The sequence below is a fragment of the Haplochromis burtoni genome, unplaced genomic scaffold (genome assembly GCF_018398535.1).
Source record: "Haplochromis burtoni strain Fernald_Lab_line unplaced genomic scaffold, NCSU_Asbu1 Contig_146, whole genome shotgun sequence".
Taxonomy (NCBI): Eukaryota; Metazoa; Chordata; class Actinopteri; order Cichliformes; family Cichlidae; genus Haplochromis; species Haplochromis burtoni.
This window is the reverse complement of record NW_024582507.1, coordinates 1,309,884-1,334,057: the sequence shown is the minus strand read 5'-3', so window position 1 is coordinate 1,334,057 and position 24,174 is coordinate 1,309,884. Positions and strand designations below refer to the sequence as shown.

At 39.4% G+C, this 24,174-nt stretch overlaps 1 protein-coding gene across 7 annotated transcripts; it reads left to right on the top strand.

Moving 5' to 3' along the window:
* Window positions 1-357: 357 nt before the first annotated feature.
* uckl1b (uridine-cytidine kinase 1-like 1b) lies at window positions 358-21,588 on the top strand. 7 transcript variants are annotated; one of them, XM_005931819.2, is made up of 16 exons: window positions 358-491; window positions 5,617-5,810; window positions 7,740-7,846; window positions 8,937-9,107; window positions 9,481-9,552; window positions 10,332-10,521; window positions 10,633-10,694; window positions 13,098-13,117; window positions 13,842-13,940; window positions 14,063-14,156; window positions 14,666-14,728; window positions 14,881-15,003; window positions 15,232-15,339; window positions 15,441-15,597; window positions 15,718-18,253; window positions 19,614-21,588. In XM_005931819.2, the coding sequence occupies exons 1-15, from the start codon at window positions 418-420 to the stop codon at window positions 15,795-15,797; spliced, it is 1,614 nt and encodes a 537-aa protein (XP_005931881.1). In that variant the 5' UTR covers window positions 358-417; the 3' UTR covers window positions 15,798-18,253; window positions 19,614-21,588. The 7 variants fall into 7 exon arrangements, with proteins under 7 accessions (XP_005931881.1, XP_005931883.1, XP_005931884.1 ...); XM_005931821.3 differs by lacking the exon at window positions 358-491 and adding an exon at window positions 498-3,161; XM_005931822.3 differs by lacking the exons at window positions 358-491; window positions 13,098-13,117 and adding exons at window positions 498-3,161; window positions 11,965-11,981.
* Window positions 21,589-24,174: the final 2,586 nt, after the last annotated feature.

Below are 24,174 nucleotides of genomic sequence, written 5' to 3'. Positions count from 1 at the left end.
GGACTGAAAATCATTTAAAAGACTTTAAGAGAACTATTGCTCAAGACTGCTTTAAAAAATTACCAGAAAGTCTGGTTTCTTGGAAGCAAAATATAAGGACATAGGAGTGGCTCAAGACACAGCACTGTAAAGTTATTTAGATTTGGAGAGAGATTATGAAGCAAAACTAAAATTTAAAAACTGACTAAAAAGATTTATCTCCACTCCCACCTACACGTGGCCTGTAAAAGGCCCTGTAAGCTTAAAATAAAAGTACATGCTGTTTATTGTGAATAGAAAAAACGGATCACGTGCATTCTGGGGCTTGAAGTCCAAGTGCAGCCGCGAAGCTGAAAGAGATTCCACTGAAGAAATACAAGTCCCATGATGCCTCAGCTGTGACTGCGCTCTTAACACCTGATTGTCAACAGGGCAGAAATGTCTGTGGTTAGCGTGGAAGACAGGCGCTCAACGATGGACAGCGAAGCGAAAACTTCCTCTGTATCGAACAGGTATAGAGTTTGTAGATTGCTTCGGAAACCTTTGGTATTATAGTACATTATTATGACGTTACTGGATGCATTTTTTTTTCATCTTATCCTGGCAGTTGGGTTAAGCATCTTTACGGAAACACGACCTGTTACACTGTACGTCCCAGTGGTACAGTAATTAATATATAATACGCCTGATAAATGTAACAGCAGTCTAGAAGTTACAGTATAATTATTAGTTTATTATAAATATAATAAACCCGAGGCCTGCTTTTTGAGTCTCTCGTTTTGTCCACTCTCTCTCCCTCTCTTTGGCTTTACGATCTGTCATCTTATTTTACACGAGGTTGCCTCGTAGCTTTACTTCATTGTAATCTTCTGAAGCGAAGAAATCACATCAAACACGTCTTTACCAAGCAGCCACTGTTAACTGAAACATGCTCACCTATTTTAACGTGTAATGGGAATCGCTAGAGAGAATTGGAGAGCTAGCTTAAAGCAGAGAAAGTGGACTAAGAGAGCTTTCTTTTAGCAGAGGTGGAAAGCACGCGCCTTGGTGTTTTCTGGAGGTACTGCGGCGTGAGTAAAGCGGGTATTTCTGGCAAATGTCATCTTCCTATGGGATATATAAGGTAACGGAACAGAATAACATTTGGGTTAGGTGACTAAGACTCAAGCTGAAGCACTTGGTCCAGTTGTTTGTCAGCTGCTGGTCTGCCTTAGATGTTCAATACCTCGTTATTCCACAAGAGGGCGGTATCGTATTGGTGTGTCCGCTGAGAGAAGTTCCTGCTCTTCTAGACGTCAACCTTAGTGGCTCGCAGGCTTTAAAGTTATACTCACATTATTAAATGTATGACCGCTGATATTAATATAGTTGTATGACAGAACTCAGTTGGTCACTAAACTATAACCTAACACAGAGGCACCATAAACTGTTAATTGAGGCAGTACCGGGCCAGTCAAGAGCTCTGCAAGGCAAAGGTTCTATGCACTGCAACCTCCCTTTATCACTGAATATATTTGATTTTTTTAAAATTAGTAAGTAAAGTCAGCATTACATGCTGTTACTAATACGTTTAGCTTATATTATAGTGTGTTTACAGTATTAGTTTTATGTTAAGTGTTATTGCAGCCGAGACTTTGTAAGCCTCCTGTGCATCACTGTCGCCATAGCGAGATGGCTGAATGTTTGGCATAGAAACCAGTTCAGGCTTCTTGTTTCGATGTGGCTTTCTTGCTCTGCAGCTGTCCTCTCGATGAAGATTAAAGCGACAGTGACACTACCAAACCATTACAGTTCAGATTAGAGGAGAACACTCAATTCTCTTTCCCCTGTTGGTCCCCTGTATAATATAAAAAAGTGAATAAAGAGAAATGAAGTCTGGTCAGAATCCATGTTCCAAAATATTTGGAAAAGCTTTCATGTTGCTTTGTATTATATCTAGTAGCTTCTCTAAGCTGCTTGATTGTTTTTCTGTGCACTGAAAAGCAATTAGTCCATCTCCTCTGAACTCTGAGCATAATGATTTGTTTGTCTGTACAAGTTGTGGCTAGGGAGGAGTGGAATGGCGTGCATGTGTGTGTGTGTCTGTGTGCGTTTCCCAGGGCTGTTCCCCAGACCGTCAGCTGATAGAGCAGCAGTGGTAGTGTTGGGTTTCATCATGCTGTTTATTCCCCAGTCTTCACTGTGAGTGAAAACAGGGAGGGGACTTTGCTCTTCGGGCGTGTGTGTGTGTGTTTGCTGTGGTGCTGACATCTCTAGACTCGGTATAAGGCACACAGAGGCACTGTATGTCCCCACAGGGTAAAAGCACATCAGCTCCCCTCTACCCTTCCCCTCTGTCATCCCCGCACCCCCTTCAATTTCTCTTCACCTCCCCAACACAGCCTGAGGCGTCTCTGTTGTGAATTCAGCCAACTGCATCAACATCAGAGGAGAATAATCGCTGGCTGTGTGACTGCGCCGCACTCTTGTTATTTATTTCTTTGTTTTGTCTTGTTTTGGGTTGTTTTTTTTCCACCCTCTAGTTTGTTTCTTCTCTTGTCGCTCTCTTCTGGTTCCTCTTTCACCTCCGGCCACATACTGCGACACTGACTGCCAAAGACAGATGACCCAAGCTTGGCATGTGTCTGTGTGTGTTTATATATGTGGGTGTGTGCGTGTGTGTACCAGGAGTGGTGTGGTCTGGTTCTAACCCGGTGCTATTAATACACCCTAATGAACATAATCTGGAGGGCAGGTTATCCTCTTATGTTTGTTGGCTGGGCGTCTAATGGGAGGAGCAGCGAGTTAGTGAAAGAGGAGGGAAATGCTGTGCTGTAGTTTCACACTGAGTGCGCCTCCTCTACCAAGCTGCAGTGCCTTCTCTCTCGCTCTGTTGAGAGAATGGAAGAAATAGAAAGCTAAGCAAATGTTTAAAGTTTCGTTTCTCATCCAAGCCGATTCCCATGTATATTAACCACCTTCTGTCGCCACCTCTCTGGATGTGATGCTCCAGAGAGGAGCGCTGTTAAGTGTGTGTTTGAGTGCATATGAATATGTACACTGAGTATACCGGCTGACAATAGTATAGGTTTAAAACACAACTTTTGGAGTACAAACACTGGAAGCTTCCCAGTTATGAACACTCTACCAGCTTACTCAGGAGCTAGAATATCTGGCTGTTGGACGCTAAGATCTGATGGCAGGTAAGTGCATTTTATTTCCTTTAATGTACTCCTTAGGTGACCTGGGCAACTTTATTCCTGTCTGTAGTTTAAATGTCCTTAAAATGTGTACAGCTAATGCTTTTAAAAGTCTGGATAAACAGGAAAGACAACTCCAAGTCGAAGCTCACTTGTTTATACCTTCTAGGTTTTTGTCTACATACTTTAGGAAATGTGGCACCTTTTAAGTGCAAACGTGATGTGAGGAACCGTAAAGTTTTTTTTAAACTGAGAATTTTACACTGACATTACAGTAGTGTTACGTACTTGTACATACTCGTTTTTTATGAAATCTTGTTGGACAAATGAACAAGCTGATGTGAAACAGTAGTCACTTTATGCAGCTAGGTTGTGTTAATTTACTCTTTGTGTGAGCCATTGTGGAGAAAGTAAAGAAAAACATGTCGCTTTACTGACATTAGATGTGACGTTGCGTCTTGATTTGCTGCTAATATTATCCTTCAATCTGCTGCCCATAAGGCTTAGATGTCTGCTTCATAAGGGCCTTCTCAGGTACCCCACACTATAACTTCTTATCACAAAGGTGCATTCATGTAATGTTTTGAAGCACTGGGTACTGTAAGTGTAACCACAGAACAAGGACATGATTCAGCACAGTCAGCTAAGCTAATCTTTTATTGCACACTAGTTGGGTTTTAACTGATAACCATACTTCAGTGAGCTATGTCCCGCGCACGCTCTCAGCAGTCTCCCACTCTGCTCCCTGGCTCCCTCTAACCAGGTGACCCTGGTGAGATAAGATAAATCTTTGTTCTCTCTTGTTTGCTCCTCTTCTGAGCTCCTGGCAGTCCACCTGGGCAGGTATATGACCTATATAAATGTGTGGAGCCTGACAGTTGACTGGAAAACAGAGGAAGATCTAAGACTTGTTTATTACAAACGCCGCTATAGTTATGGCCGCTGGCTTTTTACAGTCTTCACTGGGTGAAGTGTGGATGGCTCGGATAATGCAGTAAGTGTTCCAACTGTTGCTCAGTTAGGCATACCGCACACAGATGTTACGTTGTATTTGTTAAACAATGAACGCAGCAGTTGTTTTCATGATGATTGTGGGCGGCAATCGTTGAGCGACTTTAGATTGCTTCGCTAATCGAGTGGCATTTTCCTAAAAAAGCAATATTTTGTTTATCAAACGTCAGCGGCACAGCAGATTCTTGAGACGCTGACAAAATAGAGTTATGTAAGAGAAGTGAGGCTGTTGTTTTAGAGGAAGTAATAGAGAGGTTGCTCACCAATCTGCTCGACCAGTTCTTTGTACCAAGTTTTTTCTCTGCTCTGAATTCCAGTTACTCACAACTGCCGAATGATTTGTAAAGGCACAACATTAAACTTAGTCATTATAGGTTAAGTAACTTACAATAGTGAAAGAGTAGCCCATATGTGCAGCTCTTTGCAGTTTAGACACAAAACTCTTGCAATGGGTATTACATAAATTTCTTTCTTAATTTCTTCTATCTTATAGAACAGATGAGAGACCATCAGGTGTAGTTTGAATAAGTCAATGCAAATTCGCTCCATGCCTCGCTCGCCTTGTACCTGTTTTGAATTGGCTTGTTGTCATTTGTTTATGAGGGCCTTTTTATCTTGCTGGTTGTGATGGCACATTCTTCCAGCAATCTTTTCGCTCGTAAAACTGATCACAGGACTATTCGATTAGTTGAATCAACATTTCTCCACTTCTAACATGTTCTGTAGGTGTTTTTAGGTACTGTAACCACCTGCTTTTCTAGCATGCTGTCTTTCCAGTGGCGGATACCTGATCCTTTCAATTGGTAAAATACAATGGACTATGAAAACACAATCCATCACTTTGACTCTATAATTCTCTTATGGTTATGGGGAGCTTTAGATGTAATATATTATACCATCTGTACATTAGTACCTGCAGCAGTTACACTGGACAAGACTGGACAAAGTTGACAGGTTGAAAAATTAACCAGTGACAGGAGGGAAAATGCTACACTGCTGTTTTGTTGGTAACTAACTGGGCCGCCTTTCTTTAGTCAATCTGTTCATCCATTGCATGGTTACATGCCACAAACAATGTCTGTCTCTGTGTGTCTAATGTGTCACCGGGCATTAGATACAAGGGGACAACAAGGCTATACCAAATAAGAGATTGCCATTTCAGTGGGACTGATCCTGTATATTACATTGGTATGTTATTGCCTTGATTCTGTTGTTTTACCTCGTTACCTTTCCATGAACGCTCACCGATGTTAGAAGTTGAAATCATGACACAGCACATTCGGGTTCAGTGTGTCTTACTATATACAGGTGGAGAAGATGTGATGATGGAGAATGTTGGCGTTATACTGCTACGCAAAAGGTTTTATGAAACCCAGAAAAATGCAGTGACAAGAAGGAAAGTTGATTCCTGTGTACCAGAGAGTAATGCCATGTTTCTCATCTGCAGTGGAGGTGGCGAGGGGTCACTCGACCGTCTCCTCCCCTCGGTAAGCACAGGCCTCTCGCCCAGGAAAAGGACAACCAGCCAGTGTAAGTCAGAGCCTCCTCTGCTACGCACCTCCAAACGAACAATCTACACTGCTGGTCGCCCACCCTGGTACAACGAGCATGGAACACAGTCCAAAGAGGCATTTGTCATTGGTAAGAAGAATGACTTTCTGTGTTTGACATTTAGATATCATAAAGATCTATGAACTGTCAGAGCCCCAGCTTAGGTTAAGTGGTGAGTTTTCATCTAAAGTATTATAAATATGTTCGGATTGTACCTTTAAATTTAGGAAACTAATGAATAATTGTTTATAAACTAACCTTGTACTTTGTATAAGTGAACATTTTTAATGTTTAGAAAACTCAGGGAATGCACACATTAGCATAATTTCTTCCCATATAGTTGTGGCACAAAGTTGTCATTACCTTATTTAAGGTAAGGTAAGGCATTTTCTTGGCGTATTTGACCATTTTATGAAGAAAAAAGCTTGAGAAACCTAAACCCAGATAGAGATGCACTGGTTAAAATTAGTTGTTTTTCACAAACTGGAGAGTTTCCTCTTTGGCAGAGTGTTTTTAAATACAGGAAAGCTCTGCTATACTAGTGATAAAGGGCATTAACTCACAATTTCTCACTGGATGGAGCAAAGCAGATCCATCCAAGTATGTTAAAGATGGGTGTGCCCTGCTATCAGGAAGTGCTGAACTAATGTGTGAGAGACTTTGTGAAAAATAGGAATAAAGAGAACGTTTATGTTGAAGAATGTTATTGGCTCTGTTTCTGCATGCCTTTTTAAAATAGCCTAAAGCAACCTCACAATGCACTGAAACAAGTCTTGCCAAACTAGTCAAACTACTGATAGCATGTTTGCACCAAGTGAAGGTACACTTACCAAACACTTTATTAGGGCCACCTTGCTGGTACCAGGTTGGATCTCCTTTGGCCTTCAGAACAGCCTTAATTCATGACATAGATTGAAAAAAGTACTGGAAACATTGCTCAGAGATTTTTGTCCACATTGACATGGACTGATTCTTATATAGCGCTACTTTACCTCAGCACTCAAAGCGCTTGTTTTTTTTATTGACATGACAGCATCACACAGTTACTGCAGATTTGTTGGCTGCACATCTCAAAGGTGTTTTCTCTCTTGCATCGATCTGTGACTGTGGAGGCCATTTGAGTAACTCCTTGTCATGTTTAAGGATCCACTTTGAGATGAGTTGAGATTTGTAACATGGCACATTTTCCTGCTGGAAAATGTGACCACATGAACATGGTCAGTAACAATACTTGGACTGTGGCATTTAAACATTGCTCAAGTCGCTACTAAGGAGTCCAAAGTTTGTCAAGAAAATCATTACACCGCCCTGAAGGCAGGGTGGTTAGATTAGATTAGCCTCTATTGTCCTCTGGGGACAAATTTACCTTGGACAAGCGAGGGAAACACATCATGTAAAATAACACACATATGCAAACACTCACAGAGAAAATGTAACTCCAACTCACAGTTTTGTACCTTTTTCCTGAAGACATCAACTCATAATCATTACAAAGGATGTCATTTTTGTCCGTAGTAATTTTAACTATCTTTGAATCAGATTTTGAATTTGGGATCTGAGCTTGACAGAAAGGTTTTCAAACCATGTAGTGATACCATAACAGATAATAGATTCAACAGTTCCCCTAACATCACGCATTTATTCACTCCAAGGTAGCCTTAAGCTCTTAAAACCTCTGACTCTGCCATCTGAACGTCACAGCAGATGTTTTTCCAATTTCCTTTTTTCCAGTTTTGTTGACCCCTGGAAACTGTAGCATCAGATTTTCTGTTTTTGGGTCATCCTCTGTAAAATCTAGAGATGGTTGTGTGGGAAAATCCCAGTAGATAAGCAGTTTGTGAAATAATTACAGTAAAACCACACCTATTAGTCATTTCAACTTTCTTCCCAATTCTGATGAACTTTTTGAAAGTCTGCAGGTCATCTTGACCATGTCAACTTGCCTAAATTCTTTTGTTTTTGTAATTTAACTGGAAGGAAGTTATTACTCAATGGCTGTTTGTCAATTTTTAATTTCAGGCCTGTGTGGTGGCAGCGCTTCAGGAAAGACAACTGTAGCAAGGAAAATCATAGAAGCTTTAGATGTACCCTGGGTTGTTCTACTCTCAATGGACTCTTTTTACAAGGTATTTCTGTGGTGTCTACAAAACCGTATATGTCCTTTTGCATGCAGTGATACATTTGTCACTGTATCTGTGAAGTTGTTAAAAGTTATCTGAATTTTTAAATGTTGCTGCATGTCTAAATAAGTGTTTAGAGTTATAAATAAGACATGTGATAGGTCCAAGAAACTCTGTTCTTATCACTTTTGTCTTGAATGGCTGTTAACCACCCAGGGGCATAAAGGAAGGCTAAAGAAAAGCGAGACTGAGTGCAGGAAACAGGGTGAAAGAGAAAAGAAAAGATTTCCTTTGGATCCCAGAAGGAAAATGAGAAAAAGAGGTTTTGATTAGAGAGAGAGAAGAAACAGAGTAGATAAAATATAAGGAGGCAGTGAAAACAAGGATGAAAACACAGTGATGGGTGTTAGGGGGAGAGAAAAAGAGATGTAGTGAACAGTGTGGCAACAGCCATCATTCTTGCCCCCTCTACACCTCCACCCACTCTCTAGTTGTGTAATCCTGTCAAAATCTGACAGCGGCAGATCAGACTGTGCAGAGTTGGAGGGATTTACCAGTGACCAGTGCCGCTGTAGCCCTCAGCAAGTGGTGGTCTGCTCACCACATTTTACAAAAGATTGCCATTTATTTTCAGTTAATCTATGCATTTTTATATTTTGCTTTTTTCCAGTATAACATTGGTTTATTACATAAATATGTTACCAGTTCATTTGAGAAGGGAGTGTTGCTGTTCATTAACTGCCAAATACCAGGACTGGGTTTTTAATGTTCAACCACCCAAAGGACAGATACGTGCGTGCACATACCACCTCGTACGGACGTCACTGTGGCACATGATGTCCTCCTAAATTTAGGTCCCCAAACTTCTCTGCTCTCGATCAGCAATCTGTGCCAAAGTGTTTTTGCGTTATTATTTGTGAATGCATCATTTGTTTTACTGCAAAACACGTGTGTAATGTTACTTGACTAAGAGATTTTTCTTTTGATATGCAAATATTAATATGTGTTCATGCCATTTTCTCAGGAAATTTTGTAGCATTGAAAAGCAGCATGCAGTGGTGACATACTCTAACTTCAGTATCATGGCAATCCTCAGGTCCTGTCCCCAGAGCAGCAGGCAATGGCTGCCAGTAACGACTATAACTTTGACCACCCAGATGCCTTTGACTTTGATTTGCTGACACACACCTTGCGCAAACTCAAACAGGGCAAGAGCGTGAAAATCCCTGTGTATGACTTTACAACTCACGGGAGACAAAAGGACTGGGTAAGGATGAATGCACAGACCCAAACATTTGGCTTTGTATTTTTAAGTTATTAAGTAGCTTGTCATTTTTGCATATAATCCCTCCTTTTTGTTTACCGAAGAAGGTTTTAATCCTCTTTTCTATAGATTTAGCTGCATTGTAAAGCTGTACATCTCCAGATGGTCTCCGACAGATCGCTATTGTGATATCTGTTTACTTCTCTTTATCCTATCACACACAGACATTCACACATTAGTGAGGCAAGTCAGTTTGAGAGCTTACAACGATTGTTGGAATACATGCACACTTAATGTGTAGTGCTTTAATGCCCTCGTTCTCATTTTTGGTATGTAAATTTTATTGTGTTATTACATGTACATGTCTCTGCCCCAGAAAACAGTTTATGGAGCCAGTGTTATCATCTTTGAGGGAATCATGGCCTTTGCAGATAAAGAACTGTTGCAGGTAAGAGAAGGTCATTAGCCCTGAACAAACCAATACAAGGTCCTACTGTCAGCTTTGTTGTCAAAAATATGTATTACCTAATAAAAAAAACACTCTTAGAAAACACATACAAGTGGTGTAAGAGGTCTTTATTAAACAAGAGGTAGCTGTTTATTTTTCCCATGTTGTGTACATAGACAAGATTTGCAGGTTTTTAAAATAGATTCAGCATATGCATGATAGCCCAAGATAAGTAAATAGATTGAAAAGCCTGATATGTTTGTATGCACTGTGTGTCAGCTAATATGTGCAGAGAAGTGAATATTGATTTAAAGATAAGAAAAAAATATCTGCAGTACATAGTTTGTCCACTTGAGGGCGCTGACAGGTTTGTTTTTCAATTGTTAAGTGTCATCGATTTAAAAGACGTAATGGTTCTGAATAACTGCAGTATCAACTGCAACACAGTAAAGTTAATGAGTTTTTTCCTTTAAAGGTCTGTTAAAATCAGAAGTCCTTGTAAGCAAAAGAGAAGCAAACATTTTCATTAGTTATCTAATATTCATTCATTTTTCATCTATACTTACATTGACATTGCCAGAAATATTTTTTGCTGTCAGATCTTTCATTCATTCATTCATTCAATTTTTTTCTAGAATTTCTTGCAGGCTTTCACAATAACCCTTTAAAAATACAAATTTGAATACAGTTTGGTATTTTAAGCTCGCTATTTTCATGTCATCTGTTTGTGAATGTGTCTTATATTACTTTGTGTTGATCTAATCAACTTGTTTTTCCAGTTGCTGGACATGAAGATCTTTGTGGACACAGACTCTGACATCCGCCTGGTGCGCCGATTGAGGAGGGACATTACAGAAAGGGGCCGAGATATCGAGGGGGTCATCAAGCAGTATAACAAGTTTGTTAAGCCAGCTTTTGAACAATACATTGAGCCTACCATGCGACTGGCTGATATCGTGGTGCCACGTGGTGAGTATATACCAACATACTTTCATGTACATGTTCAGTATAGCAGCAACAATCCTAAAAAGATTTAAAATTAAAGCATCGTTTTTATGCTTTCTTTTTTTTTCCGGTCAGGAGGTGGCAACATGGTGGCAATCGACTTGATCGTACAGCATGTTCACAGTCAGTTGGAGGAGGTAAGTGAGGTCATGCTTACAGACATAAATATAAATACACACGCAGAAAATCTGTCATGCCACTTAAATAGTTAATTTGGGGGGAGAATTATAACCTTTCATTTGTCCTTTTTCTTGATGGCCTCCGGGTCAGTACATCTAGTTATGTTATTGCATTCATAAGAGGGTGTATGTGCAGGCTCCCCTTCAGTATGTGCCTGTAATTTCAAGGCAGATCACCCCCTCTAGTGGAAAGAAACTTTACTGAGGCTGAATGTCTGTAAGTGCTTTGGGGAAAGGTTTAATCATTAACACTCAATGGAAAAAACTGTTCTAAACTGGTTTTGGTTTTGCTAACTTTCCTAGTAACAGTAACAAACTGTAGTTATTTGGTTCAGAGAACATAAATTTTAAATTGCTTTGTTTTTTTATCTTCTACTTTTTTCTTCTCTTATGTGTTTATTTGAACACTCAAAAAACTTGACAAGATTTTAAAAAGTGTTTAATTATTAGTCATTTTCTGAATCTACTGCCAAAGCACTTAAAGCAAGAAGGCTAAATGATGTTTTCTGAAATGTGCTCTATGAAAACAGGGCTTCTGTTTCTGTTTTCTTATCATTTCATACTTAAGAAGAAGAATGAATATGAATATAGCCCTTTAAATATGGGATATATGTGTGGTTCTGTGGTTTAGTGATTTACACAAACAAACAATCCCTGGTTAGACCCTTGGAGGAGACTCAAATCCCTTTGGGGAAGGACATCCGGCTAATGCAGAGCTCCCCACTGTGGTGACCCCTTGTGAATAAGGGAGCAGCTGAAAGTAGCTTCCTCAAATAAAGAAAATATGTCAGGTGGAGCTTGCTGACAGAAATAGGTTTCAGTGTTTTAACCATATTAACTTCTTGCTGTGGTTATTTGTCCTGCATTAATTCAAACCAAACTAATCTCCAGGCATTTAGTTTAGGAATAAATGTAATCACAGTGGAAACATTACATCCTAATACATAATTATGCAGCATTAGTCACACAGCCTTATAAGACACCCTATCTTCATACTTGTCATACACAATGTCGATTGATGGCCTGTTAGACGCACTTTGGGATTAGCTGTGCAACATGCACTAATCACTGGTCACCAAAGGCACGCTCTTGGCTGTCGGAGCACTTTGTCCTACTGTGCAGTTTGCTTTGTTCCCTCACAACATACACACACTGTAACACATATGCTGCTGATGGACTGCTCTCTCACTCTCTCCCCCTCATCACCAAATCCCTCCATTGCTTGCAGCGGGAACTCAGCGTCAGGTAGAGTGGCCTTTATCCTTTATATCGTTCTCTCCTCAACATCTGCCCAGTTCCCCTGCTGCACCAGCTTTTTTACTGGGAGAGCGAGAATAAATGTCAAATCAGAAGAGAGCAAAACCAACCTCTACCTTCCACCGACGTGCTGGCTGCCATGACACGTCACCAGGCGGCATTCTTGTATCTTGTACCCAACCAAATATGGCTAATTAGTGCTCTGTCAGTGGGGACATAATACACGGTTAAGACTCGGTCCACACCACCTCAGAATAAGAAGAAGTGGATCAAAATGTGCGAAAACTGCTGTCAACATTTAAAAGCTGCACTCTGATAAGAAGTTTGAAAGTGGTGTAGTGCAGCCAGCATTCAGTGTAAAGGTGTTGGTTTTCCTTCTCTCTACCTTTTAAAGAAATGACAACTCACACTCTTCCTGCCTTCTGTGTCTAAAAATACACCAATGAGTCAAGTCACTGACCCCTCCTTTCAGCAGCAGCAAGAATAAGAGAGAGAGTGACTACAACTGAAAACGAGAGAGAGGAAGCTCTTGCTACAGTTATTGTTGACTATCGCATACCTCAGCCACAGAAAAAGTTTCCAATACCCTACTACAAAGCGCTGAGTTTTTCCATTGAATGTCGGCCACAGTATCTGAGACAGAGAGAGAGAGGAAGTGAGCTTGGTGTCTGTCTTTAGACACAGGATGTGCTGGGGCCTGTGAGCTGAAATACCAACTTCTACTGTTCTACACAGTGTAAGAGTGACAGCCACACGATAGTTTGTGCACCTCCCACGCATACACGCAAGGGATGCATGGGTACAGATATCAAAATCGGAGCTAACACTTGGTTGGTTTCTTTTTCTCATTGCATTATTATTATTATTATTATTATTATTATTATTATTATTATTACTATTAAATTTTGATGTCATTTAGTTCAAGGACTTTTGACATTTGCAATTCTGGCTGTCACACTTTTCACTGTTCTCGATAATCTTTTCATCCACCTGATTTTATGTCTTTTCTCATTTTTCTTCCTCTTATCTGTTGTTGTTGTTTTTTTGGTTTGTTTTTTTTGTTTATCTGTGTCCGCTCTGTTGTGAAAAAAACCCTCCCCATAGAGGAAACTTCGCTGGGATATGTGAGCAGACATGCTATGATTTCTCTTTTCTTTGCATCTGGCTAATGTGTATCTCAGTGGCATTGCAGTCAGTCTAGTGTGAACAACACTGCATCACTGAGAATTTGTAAAAGCGTGTCTATTCCCCTCAAGTCCAAGGTAGAGCGAGGCTAACAAGGCATTCAGAACTAATATTTATTCATGCAAACATGGGGAAATATTAGAAGTGCAGCCCTACCATGGGAAACTAATTATGCATGTGTTTATATTGCACATTTAAATCTTTTATTTGTATCTGTATAATTATAATTTTCAAATTAATCTATTTTTCCATTATCACGGTCTCTGTGGTGTTGTTATTTTCCACTGAAATACTCAAAACTGGCCCTGTGTGCGCTGCAATTTTGTGTGTGTGTTTCTTCCCAAGCACTCCCATTACAGTGGGTACACTGCCATTATCAACTTTACTCTAACTGCTATTGAAAAATTATTTGTGTGGGGTTTTTTTGTGTTATTTATTTATCTGTTTTTGCATGCACACACAGGTCTGTGTGTGTGTGTTAAAGTGTGTATGTGCACGTGTGTGTGTGTGTATGACCTTGCACATACTGTACACATGCGTGCAGAGCAGACTTAATTGCACTGGCTTTCACGTGTTGCACTCATGCGTCTGTCCATCTTTTCTCTTTTCCGCTGCTCTCGGCGTGTACCACCCCCGCGCTACTATTTGTTGCCGTGGTTACAGGGCAGCCCTGGCTTCTGCACACCAGGCCCAACCCCTCCCCCAGACCCTCAGCGTTCTGGAGAGCACACCTCAAGTCAGGGGCATGCACACCATCATCAGGTAAAAGCTAAGAAAGCACATTGTTGTTCCGTTAATAACTGCATTTGTTTTCATGGAAACCTGGACGGTGGAAAGCTGCCAAATAAACCTTCGATCCTTCTTTTCTCGACCATCACATCTAGAAACAAGGAGACCAGTCGCGATGAGTTCATCTTTTACTCTAAGAGGTTGATGCGGCTGCTGATTGAGCGAGCCCTCTCCTTCCTCCCCTCACAGGTCCCAAACACAAACACAAAAACGGTTCAATTCAAGTATTGTATTACACTCTATCTTAATTAAGTTACGTTCTTTATACCAAGGAGGGCATTAAACAATTGGAAAACTACCACAGATAGAGAGAGTTGTAGGAGAAAGAAAGCATGAGATAACCACTCAATAGAAAGATGCTGACAAGTCGCACACAGAGACCGTGCTACAGTGTGTGGCCCTGAAATGGGGAAAAATCTGAAAAGGCACTGATAAATGGAAAAAAGAATCTCCCCATCTGTCTTCTACAAAGAAAATCAGATAGACATACTGTATTGGCCTGCCACATGAGTATGGAAACTTATCAAGTCACCACAGTGGAAAGTTTCCATATCTTCATCGCAACATTCAGTGTGCATTTCACAAATGCACGTGACCGACAATTCAGCATTCACTGTAGCTTGTCACAGTATATTTTCCTTACTGTGGTAGACTATAGCATCGTTCTAAAGCTCTTATGATTTTTAATATTACCTCAGGTCCACATAGTGCAGACCCCCCAGGGAGAGGATTACGAAGGCAAGACTTTCCACGGAAAGAGGGTGAGTGAACTCCATTTGCTTCCTGCTATATTCTCTGTGCGTTATTTTTAATTGAGAAAAAAAGAAAAACATTCTGAAGAGTTTTGTCTCGAAACTAAATTGATGCAATTAACCTCTGCTTAATTTTTGTACCCCTCTTTGTTTTGCTTTAGATCACAGGGGTGTCCATCCTGAGAGCCGGGGAGACCATGGAGCCGGCTCTGAGGGCCGTATGCAAAGACGTCCGCATCGGCAAGATCCTCATCCAGACCAACCAGGACACTGGAGAGCCAGAGGTAATAAACCACATTAATGTCACATGCTATCAAAAACCTATAACCAAAAACAATTTTGGTTATATGAGTTTTTACATTTACACATTTTCACAGTAACCTCCTTTGGCCTAGTTTGCCATGAAGCAGTTGTTTGTAATATTAGAGGTTTTCTATATGTATATATATAGATGCAGGTCATATGTGTCACATTTTAGCGTGAAGCCACATCCTGTCTGTGCACAATTTTAGCTCCATTATCTTCGTCTACCGAAAGACATCAGTGAGGACCACGTGATTCTAATGGACTGCACTGTGTCCACTGGAGCTGCTGCCATGATGGCCGTGCGAGTCCTGCTGGTGGGTGCACCCAGTTGTTCACAACAATGCCAGTGCCTCCTGTGCAAATGAATTGCATTGCACATGTAGATCATTTTTCACAGTTGTGTTTTCAATTTCAGGATCATGATGTTCAAGAGGACAAGATCCTGCTGGTTTCTTTGCTCATGGCTGAAATGGGAGTCCATTCTGTTGCTTACGCGTTCCCGCAGGTCAAAATCATCACCACGGCTGTCGACAAGAAAGTCAACGATCTCTTTCACATCATACCTGGAATAGGTGAGCAATGCTGAGGAAGCAGGAAGGACAGGACAGTTTTAAAGTCATTGAAATGTAAAAATAAGCATTGTAGCACTGTATTTATATTTTTTATCGATGTCGTTTATTGTTGTTTTTTAGGAAACTTTGGAGATCGGTATTTTGGAACAGACGCACCGCCTGACTGGAGTGATGAAGACATGGATGAGCCCAGTTACTAAATCAATTGCTGTCAGTTGACTTACTTTTTGAGAGTCAGGGCTGTGCTCCTGGACGATATGAAGACATACCATTTGCCCCCGTATGGCTGCTGTTGAAAAAAAAGAGACTAAAGAGAAGAAAAATGTTGCTTATTTGTATCTGTTTGGTTTTTTTTAAATAATGTTATTTAAATTTGTGTTAAATATATTTTTATTTGTACAGAATGTAATAAGGTCAGAGCGTTTTAGCACTTAAATTGTGACAATCTCTATCGACTTCTGCAGAAATGTTCTGAAAAGATTTTTCTAGCCTTAAACCATGTACTGTGGACGACACAACTGAATGTGAAATTGCATGTGACATAAAAGGAAAAGAAAGAAAAAAAAGAAGTAAACTTTTTAAGGTTATTTTTTACCACGCACCTTCCTCACAACTTTCACAAAAGTAAAATCAGAACATGAACTCATGTTGCTCAACTTCCATCGCCATGAGCACTTTCTGAAGGACCATTCAATCGGAAAATGTGTAGGTGTATTTTTTTTTGTCTCTCTCTTTTTTTTTTTTAGCTCACTGGTTCACTCTTTTCCTTCTCTGTGGATGCTGACCTAACCAGTTGAAAAGGATGTTGAAAAGCATTTTTCATTATACGGCTTTAAGTGCGTACTTGTGGTGCGTATTTATGCAGAATGTCGCTCATTTGCATATTTTTTTACTATGGATAGTCCTGACCAGTCAGCGAGCAACTCGTACGTCTTTTTGTTGCAGTAAAAATGGGTCATCTTCATTTATGTGAAGTGTTTATTTTAGTCCCTCAGATCCCAATTTATCCCTCCATTATTTCATTTTTTTCAGCAGCCCATCAGATTGTTTGTTCAAAAACGGCTTTTGTGGACATATGAACTCCAAATATCCAAAGGTCACAAAGAGTCCTGATAGTGCCTCATCTTTAAACTGTCACGCTAAAAATGAATGAGATCTGTCAATGCCGTTGCCTGTTTAACATTTCCTTACTGTTTGCTGAAAATGATGCTTTAGTTTGCCAAACACGAGGCGCTTCGCTTCATCCTTGCGGGTATACGAGTCCGGGTTATTTGAGGAAAGTCTATAAACTTCTGATATTATAAACCGGGCCATAATTACCATTACACAGTGTTCAGTTTAACAACATTTTCTATTTTTTCGCAGTCATTTGCTTTTTTGAGGAAAGGATTCATAAAACAACAAAGGAAAAAACAAAAACATTGCACTGAAACTGTAAATCTGTTCTGTTCACCTTTAAATATTAATTATGTGTTAATGTACATTAAGTGTGCACGGGTATGAACCGATTGTGTTATGTAGCCTCATTGGGTTTTACTCATCTGCATGTTTTGATTTTAATTCTTTTTGGGACTTTGTTTGGTTTTGTTTTGCTTTTTTTTTTAAATATTGAATAAAAGTGCAATACAACTTTTAAACTGCTCACAGTTTATTTATGCGAAATGTGAATTTCAGAATCTAGTATTCTGCCAGCTCCCACGACTTATCTGAAAATATTCTCCACTCTGGCTGATTAAAATACACCTGCAAAAACATAAAGCAGGGTGAATATTTCTACCTTTATCAACACATTTCGAGAACGAGAGACACATTACCTACACTCAATGAACAGGAAGGATATTGTGGTTGTCCTCTTCTCATGGAAAGTAACCTTGATATCTTCCATCACTTTCCATAATTATCACTCTGACAGCTGTCAAGATGTCAGCCGCAGTAAAGTGTGATTGACGTGCATTTCATGAGGCTGATGGACAATTACAAATCAGCAGCCTCTTGGGCAGATATCAACACACATGAAGCATCGTGTTTTCTTTCTTTCTTTTTTTTAGAAGGCAGGAGGACAGTCAAAAGACATGCAAGAGATACAAATATCAAGAAGCTGAGCAGCAACATTTGTATACTTGTTTGGTTCTTCAAAATATCAGCCGATTTTAAAGGTTTTCAGCAAAGGTTAAGTAGGCTCTGAAATGAGCTAATGTGCTAAACTGGCTTAAATTTGAAACAATCTGGTCCTTTCTGCTGCTTGATCATGATGATGACAAGTGTATTTTAAAAAACCGGCATAGATGTGTTTTATTCCACATGACTAAATGCTTGAAAACTTCAGATTGGTCCTCTGAATGAAGATGTCAGTGGAAAGTTTACCACCAGCACTGACAAACAGGAAGGTAGTGTGTCTATGTGTGCGTCTGTGCGTGTGTGAGTTGCATCCCCATTGGTAGTACAGAGCATGATGAGGTCACAGCTTGGTAGAGACAGCAGGGGTGGCCGTTAAAACTCAGCGACCTGTGTTTCTTTTTCATCCTTATGTCACCAGCTTCTAACTCCAGGTTGCTGTGCTCTCTTCCTGTGTGCCTTCTTTTGGTCTTGACTTTGAATGAAGATGAAGCTTGCCTCCCTGTCTTGCTTGACTGGGTCTGAGGAGTCTGCCATGTGGGTAAGGACTGCACAGAGGAGACTATGAAAGCTCTTCCACACAATGAGACTTTCCAAAGTTGTTGTAATTACGCTTGAGAAATCGTGGAAAGGAACCGTGTTTTTTTCATGGTTGTTATTTGTTTGGTTAAAGTGTTATCTGGCAGTGAGTGCGTCTGGGTTGTAAATGTTGAAGAGATGGTGTGAGTAGGCCAGCACAGAGCAGTAGCTTAATGCGGAGAGTAGAGGATGAATAATTCAGACGATGAAGTATTTCTGAATCATGTGAAGAGGGTTTAGATTAGTCTGTTGAAGAGGGTAAAGTATTGTCTTTCCCTTTCGCTCCCTCCTTCTCCTTTCACTCTCTCGCTCTGTGTGTGTGTGTGTGTCTTCCCCTCCACTCTCCATCTGCATAGTTTATCATGAGAGTAAAAATTCTAAGAGACTGGACTGTCCTCATAAAGTCAGGCCAGGGTGATTTAGTTGTTTTTAGTATGAGTTTTAGTTTGTGCATTAAGCTCCGTTGCCTGAGTGTTTAATTGCTCTCTGAGTGGTTTTAGTGCAAGTTAGCTAACAACAGGGGCCAGATGTGGTGTTAATCTATGGCTGGAGTTTCTGACTGAGAAAAATGGCACAAATGTGAGGCAGATATGTTGTTTGAATGCTTTTCACTGTGGCAGTGTTTGCCATCAGGTTAAAAACTTGTATTCTACCGAAATGAGCTATGATGAATCGCTGTATGCGTCGCTGCTTTAAACACAATAACATATATAGATCACAAGAAAAGGAATTAAATTGTGTAACCACAATAAACTTAATGTGACGTTGTTTCCATTAATAGCTTTTCAAGCGTTTTTTAAATTTCTCAGTTTTAGTCTCGCTGGGTGGTTGCCTGTGGCGCCAAAATTACACCCTTTAACTATACAGGTGGCTAACAAATGATTTACTTTTTAGATTTTCAATTAGATCTTTGTTTGGTTTTGCTTTTGGAGTTGCTTTTTGATTTTATTTCATATGTATTTAATAATCCTGCAGGAAATAAGAACAACACCACAAAATGGAATCCAATCAATAAACCTGCTGTACTGACATTCTTATGTTTAGCTTTAGAAAAAAAATCTACCTTTGGGTGATATTTAGTTCAGAGCAATTAGAAATGTTGGTGGTCAAAATATTATTGCTGCAAAATATGATTTCAGCTCTCCACCACGAGGTCATACAGTAGATATTTGTGGCTCTGAATTATGGAAAAACAGCTCACTAGAATATCCATCAACAGGTGTATATTTCCAGATGTGTAATCACATGTGGAGTGTTATCATAGACACATTCTCATCTTTTCTTTGTCAAGTAATTTTATTTTTGTACACATTTGCCTTCAGCGTGGACTCTGCGTGCGGCGGCTCGCAGAGCGGCCTGAACAACACATCCGGTCCCGCTTTAAATCTTGAGTAGTCCTTTCAAGGACTGTCCAACCTGAGAATGGTGATTATAGGCTCAATCTCAGGTTCGTCAGCCCATGAAATGCTAACTCGCCTCAGCAAAGTATGAGAAGGAACACCAAAAAGAGCCCAAACCTTCCTGGACCGTGCTGGAATTTGGTTCCCGCACCAAGATTTTGAATTACCTGCTGAGGACGCTGACAATCACAAGCTTTATGTCTCTTTATTGCATGGCTAAAAACTGAAAAACACAAAGATCCTTCGTGTTTTCTTAACTCAACGGGAATATTGCAATCTAACAGCAAAGAAACCCCTTACTAAGTTCATTATGAGCTATATTAAAGATGGTTTGACAGGTCACTTTTCCTCAAACAGAAATATATTGTCATAATATTAATGTTGAGTTACAGAATACAACAGCTTCTTTCAGTAATTATTAACCAGTAGAGGGAGCAATGCACACAGTAACCAAAAACCAGAGGCTGTTGCTTCTTGTGGAAATTGTATTAAGAATGTTTATTTTAATCAAATCTAAATGTTCCTATTCAGTAATTCTGTTTTAATGTCTTCATGAAGTAGTCGTTGCTCTTTAAATGTTGAGGACAAACACTTTTTTCAAATATGGTCAAATAGCATTAGACCCAAAGTAAAATATACTCTCAGTATGTTTTATTATTAATAATGTAAGCGCATGTGCTTTCTCTTCTAAAATACTGAAGAAAAATCCACCTCTGATGATCCAGAATGATCTAGAATCTTGTTTGCTCCGATAAAGCAAAAAATCTTCCTCTTGTTCGACAACTTGACATCTCTGTTAACGTTCAAGTTGTCTCCGATTTTTTTAAAGAGAATGCATGGCTGAGAAATGTAAAAGATGCTTTAAAAAACTTGAGAATTATATTCAAAGTGTAAGTGATGCCTGCATATTGTAAATGGGTTGCACAAGCTCATAAAAACAAAATTGGGCCGCACTTACCTTTTTTGCATTATTAATATTTTTTGTCATCAATTCTGTAGAAAAACATTAAAAACACTTTGAATCTGTAACTAAAGTAGAATTATATTTATTACTGTTTTACAAAAAATATCTAACTGTTCCCTTTTCTTTGATTTTGATTTATATAATCGATACAGTGAGTAAAGTGGCTAATATCCCTGAAGACAAATCAGTGCACCAACTCAGTAGTTTATTTGCCTGTTTGGCACACAAATGTAGTTCAGCACGTTCTGAATCATCTTGCTTAAAGCAGAATCTTAACCGAAACGGTAATCGATCAACAATATAAAAAAAATATTGTAATATTTTAAACTAAACACGCCCAAATAAAATGAATTAATTGTAACTGGACTTGGAAACTGTCAGTGAAATATGTAAGTCTTTAAAAAGGATTTATTTCTCTTAAATTAGTTAAGATATTTACTCACTGTATCATTTCCAGCGTGTTTACTACAGATGCAGTACCCCAATTTAATAATCTGTAATTCAATAAACCCCCCAATTTTTTAGATCGTTCTCCACTCAGCTTGTAAGATTGCTCCCTTGAGATGTCTCATTTGTTTTTTTGCACATTTCTAAAACTTTGAATAAAATAAGATTTCTTAAAAATATTTTAATGGGAAATTGCACTGAGGATATTTTAGACCCAGGACACACATCTTTTAAAAATGACCACATTAAATGTATTTCTTGTGAGTTATGTACAGTACCATGTACTCGCCTTCATAGTTTTATAATCTTCTGATTTACTGAAATGAATAAGTAATTTGATCTAAAACCTATAGGGAAAAAAACCTATAATTGAAATCAGAATACATGTGATCAAATCTTTTTAAACTAACAGTATTTTCTAGCTCTATTTTAACTATCCCAGCAACTGCAATTGCATATATAATATATATATATAATATATATATAAATATATATAATATATATATATATATATATATATATATATATATATATTATATTATATATATATATATATATATATATATCATATATATAAAAAGCACAACTGTTCCCACTTTATGTTACTCCTCTGAAAGCGTGAAAAATTCCTCACGTACAATGATGTATTAAAATTGATGTGCCTTTTTAAAAGCTGTATTTTTGGCAATTTTACTTTCATTAAAGAGCAGCAGGATTCTTTTGTTTTTCGGGGGTTCTCATGATTTTTGGGAGGAGGTGGTTTTAAAATCTTATTTAACGTAAACTGCCAATAAATTGGCGGGATAGGAGAGAAGAGTTTTGCAGTAAATGTATCTGGACAATATGCAAAATGCAAGATTTTATTATCCCTGAATACTGATTCTGCAAGCATCCCTTCAGAGGCAAATGGTCATGTACAAAATGGACTGGAGGAGTGTGTGACCTCACTGACATTCCTTTCATCCGGGTTAAGGGTCAGATTGGGATAGAAGTCTCTGGGGAGATTAAATGCGGTCACCAAGGTAACGTTATGAACACTGGTGATGACAAGGGTCACTCTGGCAGACGCTGACACATATATTAATCTTGAAGGTGAGAACGTGTTTATGTTTGTTGTCTGTATTTTGTAAAATTGGCTTTGTTGATTTGAATTATTAATAAATGTTTAATTCAATCATAACCTTAGTGAAAAAATTCTTTGAGTGTGTGTGGATATGCGTGTGTGTTTTCCTGCTGGCTCGCCTAGCTTTAACCTGTGTTCCCCCACAGCATTCTGTCTGTGAGTCAGCCGACCAGAGTTGAAGAGTTTGAGCCATGTTGCTGGTGGTCATTTGGCTGGAAATGAATGTGTGTATGGAATGAAAAGCCAGAAGATGGTGGCCAAGTGTGAGACGAGCTGGCTGGCACACAGTGAACTCTGAGGGTCAGAGGAGGGGTTTAGGTCAGCTCGTGTCATGAAAGTATAGGGCAAAAAATAAAGTAAAACACATTTCCTGTTAATTTATAGTGGCATAAAAAGTATATAAAATGATAAGAAAGATTTCAAATCTATAATAATGTATTTTTTCAAAAATACACTTAACCTTGCGATGAAAATCGACAATGAAAATTACAATTTTTATATGATCTCATTAAATTTAATCTTCTCATAATAAGACTCGTGACCAAATCAAGTCATGCAGAGTGGATTTATAACAATGTGTCTAACATTTTAGGCACCTATTTTAAAACTTATTCTAATAAGTTCCCATTAACTATACTGTGCGTAACTTTTCTTTAATAGACGAAGCAAATGAATGTTTATGATTGATTGCCTGTAACAATTAATTTTCAGTGTATCGCTAGATGGTTTCCATATTTTTCTGTGCGTTCATTGTGTTTAATTGTGTGCATTGTGTAGGAGGTAGTCAATCTAGTAACCTGTAGTAGGCTTTGGAAAATGGCTGGCAATACTTTGATGATCATCGGCTCTGCAGCTGCAGAGCCAAATGTCATACATCACCACTGTGATCCTACTTACAGCAATTTTCTCCAGCAACGTGGATGTAAAACACAATTATGAATATAATTATTTATAAAAATGCTGGCTAAGTGTTTTGCTACATTGTAAAAAAAAAAGCCCAAAACAACAACCATAGAACGTAGAACGCACAGTCACAACACTGGCATGTAGTTCAACAATCAATCATTATGTATAAAAGTACGCGACCGTGCATCATCTACCAATCTTGCGGGCATCTCTGCGTGTGAGTGTGTGTGAGTGTATGTGTGTTAAAGAGTTTAAAGGTGTGGTGGGAGTTGTAAGCTGAGGTCAGTTAGTTCCGACCTCGAGGAGAGCACGGCCACAACCTTGGAACAGTGTGGGGGTGGTTCACTTCCCCTTTCCCTGCCTCACGGCTTCCTGTGAGTGCTAGAACCGTTAACCACACCCTCCTCCTCTGGCCTACACCCCCACACACCACCATAGCAGGCCCTAGAAAACATCCACAACTCTCCCCTCTTTCTCCTTCATTCCCTGGCCAATGAACACACACGCACGCACACTCTCCAACAATAGCCCTCTTCCCTTATACCTCTCCCTGCTCTTGAACTCGACTCTACCCTGGCAACCATCTCTGCGCTTCCCTGGCCTCTTCCGCCTCTGACCCCGGACCAGTTAATTGTCATGAAGATGATTTAGGATGAACGTACGTAGGCACGCTTCTGTTTGAGCCACTGTGGTTCTGCAGGTAGGTCTGCGCTCGTGATCTAACCACACAAACAAGACGCACAACCAGCTCGTTGAAAGGCATTCTAAAGATCCCGTCTGTGCTTAGCAACAGCTGAGTCACCGATGAAAGATGTCGGTGAGCTGATTCTCCAACACTCGCCATTATCAAAAGAGATGAAATGATCTGTTTTATGGGATTTATGACACCAATAAAACAACCACAACAAAGCACAGTCATGTTCTGATCTATTTCACTTTATGCCACCTTATCACACCTACAGCAGCAGCATTCCTACTATGCTCCCATCAGTCATTATGCTGCAGAAGAGGAGAATTGTGAACGAGATCTTCTGTGTCAGTGT